This window comes from Neomonachus schauinslandi, chromosome 6 (assembly GCF_002201575.2).
Source record: "Neomonachus schauinslandi chromosome 6, ASM220157v2, whole genome shotgun sequence".
Classification (NCBI taxonomy): domain Eukaryota; kingdom Metazoa; phylum Chordata; class Mammalia; order Carnivora; family Phocidae; genus Neomonachus; species Neomonachus schauinslandi.
This window is the reverse complement of record NC_058408.1, coordinates 107034361-107046693: the sequence shown is the minus strand read 5'-3', so window position 1 is coordinate 107046693 and position 12333 is coordinate 107034361. Positions and strand designations below refer to the sequence as shown.

At 56.7% G+C, this 12333-nt stretch overlaps 1 protein-coding gene across 1 annotated transcript in view; it reads left to right on the top strand.

Annotated features, from left to right (window-relative positions):
* The window catches only part of ZCCHC24 (zinc finger CCHC-type containing 24), a 57152-nt gene extending 45761 nt beyond the window's left edge, over positions 1-11391 (top strand). The window contains exons 3-4 of the mRNA XM_021699878.1: positions 3494-3658; positions 11061-11391. Of these exons, the coding sequence (XP_021555553.1) occupies positions 3494-3658; positions 11061-11174 (279 nt within the window). The 3' untranslated portion in view covers positions 11175-11391. The remainder of the gene's footprint in view (positions 1-3493; positions 3659-11060) is intronic.
* Positions 11392-12333: the final 942 nt, after the last annotated feature.

Genomic DNA, 12333 nt, shown 5'->3' with positions numbered 1-12333 from the left:
AGCACATGAGAGGGGGGAGGGTCAGAGGGAGAAGCAGACTCCCTGCCGAGCAGGGAGCCCGATGCGGGACTCGATCCAGGGACTCCAGGACCATGACCTGAGCCGAAGGCAGTCGCTTAACCAACTGAGCCACCCAGGCGCCCTGGAAGGCTGGTTTTCTAATTACTTGGTGTTGTGGTGTTTCCTGACTACCCCCCCCTCCTCCCCGCTTCTGCCTCTCATCCGCCTGCTTCGGTCTTTGGGGCACACTCTGTATCATCTTTCTCGTGTGGGTTTCCTTCCTGCTCATTTCTGAAGCAGAGACTCTTTGGGAACTGAATTGTCGCCCCCCCCCCCCCGACCCTCCCCCTTCACTCGGCTGAGTGCCCCCTCCCTCTGATGCCTGGCCCCCGCTTTGCCCCAGTTGTAGGACCTGTCAGTTTCAGAATCCAGCAGCCTGTGGAGCCAGATCCCAGAGTGGGCCTGGCTGGCAATGGCCCCCAGATTTCCTCTTTCAATCAAGGAGTCTCAAATCCTACCACTGGTGAGGCCCCCCAGGCCTCCCTATCATTCCCTTCTGAATGGAGGTGCCTTGGTGAATGGAGACACTAGGGAAGAGTTCACGCAGTACTTCTTTCAGGATTACTGAGGAAGGGAGGCCACAGAAGCTGGGGTGGCTTAGATGCCGTGCGTTACAGGCACCAGGTAGGAAAGATGGCCCCGGGAGGGGTTAGAGGGCTCACTGTACACCCGCTAACTTGAGACCAACAGAGCTCAAAGTGCCTTCAGAGGCGTAAGTTGACCCCTCTACTGCAATTTGACTGGAGCCTGGACGCTGACTACACGCTGAGTGCTCCCCTTGGCATGATGAGCCGCTCTCACAGACCTGCCAGTGCTGAGAGCCAGCCCTGCCTTAGAGCTCAGACTGAACCTCCTTCCCAGGATATCATGGCTGCCAGGAAGGCCAGTAAAGATCCAAAAGACATTCGGCAGCAGACCCAAAAGATCAGGGCAATATTCTTGTCACTTTCTAGATTTAGATTTACATACTCAGCACATATGTCCCTTTTCAGTGTTTTGCCTGAAATTCTAGTAGGCTGTCACCAAGTGGTGGTACTGGCTCCTGGAAATAAGAGACATGATTCCCGAAGGAAGCAGTCATCACTTTTATATGCTGCTGTTGTTCTGTACTAGTAAATCATAATAATAGCTAACACTGCTGTTTTATGTATTGGGCACTGTCCTAAGTGTTTCCCATGTATTATCTCGGTTAATCCTTGGAACAGCTTTATATGGCAGTTCCTGTCATTATCCTTGTGAAGTAACTTGCCCAAGATCACAAAACTAGGATTTGGATCCAGAGTCTGGGCGCTTAACCTTTATGCACTCCTTCATTAATGGGCAATTACCCAGAGAAATACTACTGTAGAAACAGATCACCTCGTAGCCCAGAGCTGCTTAAGCATAATGGCACATGGATTCCCTGGGGCTCTCAGTAAGATGCAGATTGGGATTCAGTAGATCTAAGGTGGAGCCTGAGAGTTTGCATTTCTAACAAGCTCCCAGGGAATGCTGCTGATGCAGTCTAGGACCCATACTTTGAAGAGTCCCAGCGTAGAACCTGTGTTTAAGCCCGTCTCAGACCCAGAGCCTGCAAGCATCAAGGACAAGACATCAATGCGGGGAGCCGCTGGTTGGAGTGGAGAGGACCTTCCTCGGCCCCAGCTGATGGTCACCACTGAGATTTCCGGACCGATGTGGTCGTAGTTCTATGTGACATCTTCCATTTTCAATACTGGGGTAACGAATCCAGCTTTATAAAACACCCTGCAGCTTGTACATGAATGTTCATAGCAGTATTATTCACAGTGGCCAAGAATTAGAAACAACCCAAATGCCTATTATCTGATGAATGAGTAAATAAAACATGGCGTGTCCATACAATGGGGTATTATTTGGCAACAAAAGGGAATAAAGTACTGATAGGTGCTACTACCTGGATGAAGGTTAAAAGCATTACACGGAGAGAAGAAAGCCAGGCCCAAGAGGACAATTATTGTATGATTCCTCTTAACGGACTAGCTACAACAGGGAAATCTATAGACTGGTGGCTGCCCAGGGGGTGGGGAGGGTGAGAAAGTGGAGGTAGTCTGTCTGAGTGACTGTTAATGGATACACGGTTTCTTTCCGGGGAGTATGACAGAATGTTCTAAAATTAGCTTGTAGTGATGGTTGTTAAACTCTGTGAGTATACTGAGACCTATTGAATTGTATACATTATACGGGTGAAATGTGGGGCATGTGAGTCCTGTGTCACTAAAGCTGTTTAAAATAAAAAAACCATGCAAGAGAGAACCAGTCTCTTTAATAGATAAAGCGCAGTTACAAATCAACAAGAAAAATAACAAACCGCAGCAGAAAAAAGATCACAAAGGACACACACCAACACTTAACAAAGGAAACATGACGGTTCTTAAATGCATGGGGAATTCTCTGTTGTTCGTAATAAAAGACATACACGTCAAAGCCGCTCTGAGATTTTCTACCTCTTAGATTGGCGATGGTGGAAACTTCTGGCAAGCAGATGGGTCATTACGTTGGTGCCCCTGCAGTGTGGTGAGGCAGGAGCCAACTCGTCATTACTTTTCAAAATTAAAAGTGCACACACCCCGCAGTTTTGTTTTTGAGAATTTATCCCACAAATGTCCTCTCCCTTGCGCAAAATGTGATACACACACCCACACAATTCTTCACTGTAGCACTCACTGTCTGTGATAAGAGCGCAAGAGTGCACCCACCCAGAGGCTCCGTAATGGCGCCTGGCAGACACGGGACCTCGCGGAGACTCCATGCTGGTACAGCCGTTAAACGCAAGTCAGTAGGTCTGTGTGTCCTGATGCAGGGAAAAGATATGTCATTATGCATCTTATAATGCTAACATGCCCAAGAGAGGTTATGAAGTAAAACAGGGAAGGCGTAGAACCGAGTGTAGTGAGGGTCAGGGATGTGTGTGCATCCGCGTACGCTGTGTGTGTTTATAAATGGAGAGCCCACCTCCAGGCTGGGGTAAGGAAGTGAAAATGGCCTCCAGGAAGGGAGCTGGTGGCCAGGCCCCGGGGGAGGGGAGACACCCCTTCACTGCACCCCAGACTGCATACTTGGGCCCGTGTTGCCTTGCCAGTGACCATGCACACCACACCACCGGGGGGCGGGGGCTGGAGAGCACCTGTGTGCAGGTGCATGGGACCCCTAGATGCCTTTTATGCCGTGAGTCAGAGAAGTTGTTCCTGGCCACTGTCATGTACTTTGCTCCCTGAAATCTAGAAAAGATGTGTATCGGGTCTCCCAGCCTTGGGATTCCCGTGCGTGCTCTGGGGGTGGCCCTGGTGTTCTCTGGCTGGGGACGAAAGGCGCCTTCCCCCCCACCTGCATGGGGAAGACTGTGGGGACCCTGTAGGGGCATCATTTTGGCCTGGTGGACCCCAGTGCCCTGTGTTTGCTTCCTGTCCTGTAGGCACGTCCCAAAGGCGAGGGTCTGACCCCGTACCAGGGCAAAAAACGCTGTTTCGGCGAGTACAAGTGTCCCAAGTGCAAGAGAAAATGGATGAGCGGGAACTCGTGGGCCAACATGGGGCAGGAGTGCATTAAGTGCCACATCAACGTGTATCCACACAAGCAGGTGAGCCGGGCGGGGCTGGGGGCTGGGAGGCAGCAGCTGGAGGGGCTCTCTGAAGGGTCTCGGGGCCGATTTTATTCCTTATTGGGCCTTAGTTTACTCCTGCATGTGACAAGGATGAGACCAGATCTCTCCAAGTTGGCCCTTTGCTGGTCTCCTCTGAAATGGGAGTGAGAGAGCACCATTTTCCCGGGAAGGGAAGGAGGTTCAGCAAGACCCTGAGACCGCAGACCTAGGCGAATTCTGAAACTGATGAGTGGAGGTGCTACTGCGGGATGAGCGGGGATGTGGGGCAGCTGGGCACTGCGGAGAACACGCGTCTTGTTCATTTGTTCGCCCAGTTGCCTCATGATGTACACAGGGCAGCTCCAGTGTTCCAGGCACCGTGCGTGGGGCTAGCGGCCAAGGTGCACATGGGCGTGCTGGAGGGTGGGGGGCAGACGTGGTGAGGCAGCTTGTCCCACGGAGGATCCACTCACTGCAGGCTGCAAAGAGGAGGTCTGTTTACTCTGGGACCTGAAGGATGGGAGGAAGCCAGACCTGTCACACGTGGGGGACAGCAATCTTAAGAAGACCATACAGTTGGTACAAATGCCCTGTGGCCTTAAGGACTTGGGTGCTCAAAGCCTAAACCTCAGTGAAGGATCAGGAGAACCAAACAAGAGGAATGGGGTGGGAAGCTGAATGGGGTGCTTCCCAGCCTTGGGGGCCACTCAAAACCCACAGCAAAGAGCTTTCAGCTTTATTTTGAGATGACTATTCTGATGTATGCAGAGATTAGTCTTAGTGCAGCTGGGTGCTCAAAAGTAAGGAGACCAGTGGGAAAGTCATGGCTAAAGTCCCGTGCATGCTGGGAAAAGAGCTGGCCCTGGACCTGGGTTGGACACAAAGTGTCACCGGTTGGATGTGGAAGGTGAGGGAGGGGCAGGAATCCATGAGCACAGTCACACCTGAGTGGATGGAGGTGGGCTTACTGGGGTGGGCAGCCTGGGCTGGAGGCAGGGCAGGGTGAGACCCAGGTGTCCCAGATAAAAGCAAGAGTTCTCTGATACGCATGTTACATTTGAGATGTGCCTGGAAATCTAAGTTGAGATGTCAAGAAGTTGGATTTGTTATGTTGCAGCTCATATGAGAAGTCATGGTGGCTCCTACATACTTGGGCATCATTGACCTTAAGGTATTTAGGGAGTGGATGAGATTTCCTGCAGAATGGAGACAAAGTGGAGACAAAATTCCCCAGACCATGTGTTGCAGAAGCCCAACACTGGGGGGTCAGATGGAGGAGAAGTCCATCAAGGAGGAGCACGGAGGAGCACGGAGGAGCATAGAGTCCTGGGGTCGGGGCTGTGCCATCTGAGGGGACAGGTGTGGTTGGTGCAGAGATGTCAGCTATCATGGCCGTGGAAAAGTGCCCTTGGGATTTGGCACTAAGGAGGTGGTCCTCAAACTTCATGGGGCACCACTCTGACATGGAGATCTTGTTGAACTGCATCTCGGCTCTGCGAGCCACGAAGCTGATGCCCTGCAGGTCAAGAGTGAGGGCAGAGTGGGGATGTGGGTTCACGGGACCTGCTGGCTGGGGGTGGCTGTGGAGCCATGACCGGGGAGGGAGGGGTTTGTGGGGCTGGGCTGCAGAGGGAATACCTGCACTGTCCTCTTCCTCGAGGGGCTTTGACTGTGGAGAGCAGCAGGGCGATGGGGCAGTCGCTGCGGTAAGACAGGTGGCATTGAGGCGGGTATGATGGAGATGGGAAGGCCTGGAGCACGTTACAGGCAAATGAGGAGCCAGAAGGAAGCGAAAGTTTGATGATACAGGCAGGGGAGGGCGATGCCTTACCGTGGGCTCAGGGGGGCGGGACGTGGCGGGTGGTTAGGGAGGTTGGTGGGTTTGCTGGTGCAGAGAAGAGGAGCTTCCCTTCCAAGGCTTCTGTCTTCTCAGAGAAATGGGACGGACAGGAGGTTTTCAACTAGCCATGAGGGTGAGGAGGGGTGGGTGGCCTTGGGGAAGGACGAAGGAGGAAGTGGGCCTCCTGGAGAGATCGAGCTGCATCCCCTGCGCTGGGAGGTGTGTGAGGTCATGACTCTCACCAGCACTGCCAGCCTGGCTCTGTGACTTGCCCCAGTGGGGGTCACGGGGCAGATGCGGCCCAGAGTCTGTGGACAGCGGCACAGGGCAGAGGTTCACCTTCTGAGGGAAGAAAGCTGAAGAGTTGGTGTATTTGCAAAAGTGTGATGGTGCGTGATCCTGGGGAGCCAGGGGGTTCCTGATGGGCAGGGAGGTGGAGCGGGGGGCCTGCACTGGGTGGGGCGGCACAGGGGGCAGGGTTCTGAAGAAGACCAAGTCCGAGGTGCGGCCAAGGGGACGGTGGGAGAGGTCATGTTGATGACATCGTGGGGGCACTGAGGAGCCAGGGCTGGGGCCAGTCCTCCTTGTGGAGGCTGAGTCACTGAGAAGGATGGTGGGAGCAGTGGCGGGGGGGTGGGGCAGAGGCAGGATGGAAAGGGAGGTGGGCTTTGGGGCTCTTGGGGAAGGCTCCCCTGAGGCACTGATGTTGGTTGAGCTCTGGTGGAGGGTGGAGGGGGCTGCAAGGGAGTGGCCGAGGGGGAGGGGACAGTGTGTGCAAAATGGGGAGGCCAGGGTCAGGCACAGAGCATTGGGGGCGCTGAGAGATGAAGCAGAGGTCGGAGGTGGGGTCCCAGCTGCATGCGGCTGGCTCAGAGGCTGTGGCCTGGAATTTGGTCTTTATTCTACTAGGAACACGGGGGAGCCTTCTGAGCAGATTCTCGTGGTGGAAACATTTTGTGATTTCATGCCCCTCATGCTGGCTTCCACTGCCTCTGTTTGCAGACCCTCCCTCCCCACCCCACCCCCACTGCCCCCGAGGGTCTCTGTGGTTCCCATCAGCCACACTGTGGTACACGGACAAATAGACTCAACGCTGGCCATGGCGATTCGGCGGACGGGGGTCTCCTGAGTGGCGGGCCCCGGCCCACATCCTAATGGCGTCGAGGGGGAGACTGAGGCCCAGCAGTGCCAGGACAGGCCTGATGACCCAGTGGGTAGGCCCGGTGTTTTAGGAGCATGTCCAGGCTATGGGGCCAGGGGTGGGCAGTTTAAAGGAGACACGGTGTCCTGGTTCCTGATTTCCTGCCAATTCCTGAGAAGGTCTGAGACCCCAGTCCAAAAACCCCTTGCCCACTGTGTCAGACTAAGAGCACACTCCCCTTTGGGTTGCACTCTGCTCTCCCAGGGCCCCTTGGGCATGGCCAGTGCCGTTCAGCGGGATTCATGGCTTCTCTCACTGGGCGCACTTCATCAAGGGCTCCTCAGGACCCAAATCTGAGTAGGTGCTGAAGGAGGACCAAGTTCCAGGGCTGCCAGGCCCTCCAACAGGAGAGACAGGAGCCAGTTAGCAACTGGCGCCTGGGGCAACCCTGGCCCGCATCATCCTCTGGGTGCCGTTTGCTGAGCAGCCCCCACACCCTTCCTGCGTACTGTGTGCTCAGACCCGGTGTTCTGTTCGTCCCCCTCCTACAGGGAGAACAAGCAGGGCCCTGAGAAGCCACGTGGTCTTCCCAGGGTCCGCAGGAGACAAGTGGAGTTGCACTTGCAGCTGTGTTTGGAGACAGTCTGTTGAAGTGTGGGGAGCCCAGGCCTGAGGCTAGGCAGCCATCAGTATGTGTCCCCGCTCAGCCGCACAGGCTTGGGGGTGCCGGAGCAAAGGGCTCAGCGTGCTCCCAGGGCGGGAGAGAGGAGGCAAGGCCGCAGGTGCATCCCCGTGAAGGGAGAGGGCCAGAAGGGAAAAATCGTACCAGTGCTTGATACCTCTTAGCTACCCCATGCGGTCAGCTCTATTGGTTTCCCATTGTACAGAGGGAGAAACTGAAGGATGAAGGTGAAGAAGGATCAAGTTTGGGGCCAGAGCGGGAGGGCAGCAGGGGGGCCAGGTCGCGGTGGCAGGCTGGGGAGGGGAGTCGGTAACGCCCCATTTCCTGTGGGGGCTCAGAGGTACAGGGGCTTGGGTGTGTGCTGGGGGTCTGCGAGCCTTGGTGCTTATAATGCTCACACCCTCTGCAACCCAGGCAGGGAGGCAGTGCACCCCGACGCTCAGGCTCAGCCTCTGTATAGGTACCCAACCAGAAGGATCTGAGAATATGCGGCTCTGCTCTTCCCCTCTCGCAGTCAGACAGCCCTATTTGTTGAGCCCTATTGCGTGCAGCCGGGAGACTGAGGCTCCTCGGCCTGGCGATGTTAAGGGGGCCTAGGACCCAGTTTCCCACCGCCTAGCCCCTCTAGTCTCCTCTCCTGGACTCCGCGTGCTTCTCTCCTGGCCTTTCCCCCTCAGGGAGATTACAGGCTGGGTGGGGAGGGGGGTGCCCCCACCCTACTCCCCAGCAATCAGGGGCCTTTGAAGAGCTGAGAGGAGGACTTGGAGTCCCCGCCCCCAGCCCCCCGTGGTGGAGAGGGGCTGCTTTATTTCTCCTGCTCCAACCGCCCCCCCACCGAGCTCTGACCTGTGCTGCATCCATCCCCTGAGAACCCTCCACTTTCCCTCTCCTCCCTCCCCTGCCACATCTGTTTCCCGTCAGGCTCCAGCTGCAGCCCCTGCCCCCCAGGAGAAGAAAACACTGAAGGGCTCTGCCTCCCTGATGGGGGTGGGGACGGCCCTGGGGTGATCTATCCCAGCAGCTGGATGTTTTCCTTTGGTGGAGGGGAGTCGTCCTGACGGCCTCCCCTAGCTCCTCCACTCAGCGGAGCCCAGACCCATGGAGGGCAAGGGCACGGATGGGGTCACGGCCAAGGAGGAGGGATGGTGAAGATATTGCAGGGGCATTTCCCCGGGGACTCAGCTAGCTCCCTGCCCCTAGCCTGCCCCCAGCCCTCCATAATACTAACGATAGTAGCAATAATACATGGTATTAATACTGGCCAGCACTTTGCATGTATGATCTTATTTACTCTTCACAAACACCTTATCAAGTAGGTACTCTTAGTAACCCCATTTTATAGAAGAGAAAATTGAGGCACAGAGAGGTTAAGTAACTTCTAGAGGTCACACAGCCATTATTAAGTCTTACAGAGCTCTTGAAGGCTAGTAAGTGGGCTTTAAGACAGTCGTCTCAGTTCCTGCTCTCTCCATCACGCACACAGTATATGTTACTAAGCTCCCACCCAGGTTACGGAAGGGTGCGTTGAGGTTCTAGAGGAGAAAGCTCTTACCCGGCAGCCCTGGGTAGATAGGTGAAGCTGCAGGCCCTTGGGCAAGACCCTTACTGTCTTGGGGCCTCGGTTTCCTTGTCTGTAAAAAATGAGGATAGTAATATGCCCCTCGCAGTGAGGTTGTCAGGTTAGGTGGTAGGGTTTGCGTGGCAGTGCTTTGTGGGGTGTAAACCATGGGGGGCAGGGGTGGTGTGGGGCCTGCCGACTCTGGTCTCTGTGGCCCCACCTGGAAGACAGGTTCAGGGAGGCGCCCTGGCCAGCATGGAGAGCTGGAAACCAGGCCAAGTTTGATCTGGGGGAGGGGAGACTTGAGGGTCGCCTCTCTCAGACCTATGGGAGTGTGTGGCCCCTGTGTGGCGGTGATAATGAGAGTGGAGGGATGGGGAGCCAGATTTCAGCTCCAGGTCAGGAAGCCCTTCTTACAGCCGGGCTGCTCGGCTGCCAGGGAGCTCCCCAGCCCCAGCTTGCAGGCCATGCCCATGGGTTGTTGTTGGTCTTCCTGAGATGTCTGGGAGAGCAGGTCAGGGGGTCTTCCTGGGCCTTCCAGCTTGAAATCACTGCCTCAGTGCCCCTTTCCTTGGTGGTGTGCCCCCCCCATCAGTAATCATAACAAGCTATATGAAGAGCTTTTGTCTGCTCTGCTCTTTCTTTCCATTGAGTTGTAACAAGGACCCCACAAGAAAAGTGTTGCCAACGCCCCCTCTTACAGATGGGAAGATGGAGGATCGGAGGGACCAGGTGGCTTGTCCAAGGTCGCACAGCTTGTGCGTAGTTCAAGCTAAACTCTTCCTCCTCTCCCCTGGCCAGGAAAGCGGTCATCTTAAAGCCCCTTGGACAAGGCCAAGGCTCCTGTCCTTTTCGCACACCTTCTCTGCATGGCTTCAGGCTTGAAAGCACAGAGATGGGTTTTATGACCCTTGGATCAGAGCCCTGCCCTTCCACCGTTTCTGTGCTCACCTCCTGGAGCCCTGTGGCTCTTCCATTTCGCAGACTGCTCTCAGTGTCCACTTCGGGCCGGGTATTGCTTGAGGGGCCAGAAAAGCCCAGGTACTGCTTTTGGGAGGTTTGCAGTCTGCCCGCAGCTTCCCTCCAGGACCATCCCTGGTCACGGCCATTGACACCAAGGTTCTGTGACCCCACAGCAGCCTTTGCTTCCTGACCCCCTCCTCAGCATGTGCGTCCCAGCTGTCACCGACCACCTTCCTTTGAGTCCCCGCGATCCAGGCAGGGGACCCTTCTGCAGGTGGGCGTTCTGGGCTGGGGGCTTCGCCTGCCAGCCAAGAAACTCTGTGCCTCAGGAGGTGTGCCTAATAGCCTCCATAAATTTTCCAAGGAAACAAGTCTCTGCTGGCTTTTGCGAGCCAGGATGGGAGGGAAAGAGGGAGCAGGAAGCTCCTTATGTTGCAGCAGTGCTCTTTCCTGCATGCCTCACGCTGCTTAGTTTACAAACATCTCGACATCCGATTCTTCCCACGGCCCCACAACCGATGTGCAATGATGACCCACTTTCCAGATGCGGAAACTGAGGCCCCCTGAGCTCACATAGTGCGTGAGTAGCATCGCAGGTCTGGCAAGCCACCTCCCTTCTCTGGGCCTCCGTTTCCCTGTTGGGACACGTGGAGTTCTGCTCCTTTGGCCACTCAACGGACAGGGCGAGGACTGTGCCAGGCCCTGGGGCGAGGGGCACTGGCTGCTAACCTCACAGAGCTGAGGGCTCATTTACCCCAAGCCCGAAGCACAGCAGTGACAGGTAGCCTGGGGAGAAGCCCCGGGTGTGCTGGAGGTCAGGAGAGGTGGGCTTGGGTCCTCCTCGCTCTGGGCCTCGCTACCCTCATCCGGGTAATGTCCGTGCACCACCGTCTTGCCTGGGTCCCGGGCTTTTGTGAACTTCGGGGGTGACCGCTCCGACAGTCCTGGGGGAGGGCAAAGTGGCGTCCAGACCGTGCGGGTCCAGGAGCCCCAGCCCCAGGCCGCGCACCGGCCACAGGCAAGGGGCAGGAAGGGCCCCCGGCCCCTAGGGAAACAACCTCGGTGACTCCAGGCTCTCTCTCCGGGCACCCCCACCCCTGTCTGTCTGTCTGTCTGTCTCGTGCTCTCTCTGTGCCTCTCTCTGCATCTGTCTCACTCTCCCTGCTTCTCTCTGTGTTTCTGTCTTTCTCTCCACTCCCCCCTTCCTCTCTGCAGAGACCCCTGGAGAAGCCCGATGGCCTGGACGTGTCCGACCAGAGCAAGGAGCACCCCCAGCACCTCTGCGAGAAGTGCAAGGTCCTGGGCTACTATTGTCGCCGGGTGCAGTGAGCCGGCCCCGCCGCCGCAGGAGACGCCCCTCCCTGTCTGCCCGCCTTGCCGCGTGTCCTTGTGTGCGTGGGGGCAGCCTCGCGGCCTTACACACCGGGCAGGGGTGTCTTACGCTCTCGTCTCGTGTGTGCTGACAGTGTTACGGACACGGCCGCCCCCACGGAACACCGGCTCTCTGGGGCTCTCTCCAGGTGGGCCTGGGGTCTGTGTGCAGGAGACAGGGGTGAGCAGAGGTCAGCACCCAGGACCCCATAAAGCCCTTGGTGTCCCCTGCCGGCGGTCTTCCTCTGAGACTCCCTTTGGGGTGAGCAGCCTTGTATTGGCCACAAGTGCACTAAATGTACTGTGAATCCCAAAGCCTGCAGGGGACTGTCTCCCCAAGACTAGCCAGGCCTCCTTCTCTACCCAGAACCTTCCAGTTTGCCCTGTGTGCAAAGCCACTCTCAGAGAGCCCTATGTTTCTGTCCTGTCTGAGTCAGCAATCCTGGCGAGCTGACATTTGTTCTATTAGCTGCTGGGGAGTGGGCATCTCTGCCCCCTGCCCACCATGAGCCCCGAACCCCACTGCCTGTGACATCATTAACATTGCACACCCTAGACCCAGAGGTCAGGGACAGGGAGGCGCTGAATGTTGGACAGGGTTCCACGGTGTGACCTGGGGCCCATCAGACAATGCCTTCCCCCGCCCCACACCACACACTTCTCCCGCTTGGGATTGGATTTTGTCAGGCCCCTTCCCTACCCTTCTCCTTCACCCCCACCCATGCTGGGGTCTACCCCCTGATCGAGGCCGTAGGGCCCGGCGGGGAAGGCCCTCGGGCAGGACGGACACAGGCCTGGTGGTCTGGAGACCTAGGTTCTCGTGCCGGCCCTGCTGCTCACACACTACGAGGCCTCGGGAAGGACTTCTCATCTCCGGCCCTCAGGGCGCCCACTGGTTAAGTGAGAGAGGGGCTCCGGGGCACACAGGCTCATTTCAGTTCTGGTGTTGTGGGGTTCACGTGGAGCTTTATCTGGAGAGGCCCACCGAGTACCACACTGCGCACGGTCACCCGTCAGTCACTTAGGATAGAGCTGAGGGATGCCGGTCCTCCCCCTGTCACCGCCTGTAACCCCTGCCCTGCCTGATGTCCCCACCCCACCCCTGCAAAAATGAGGG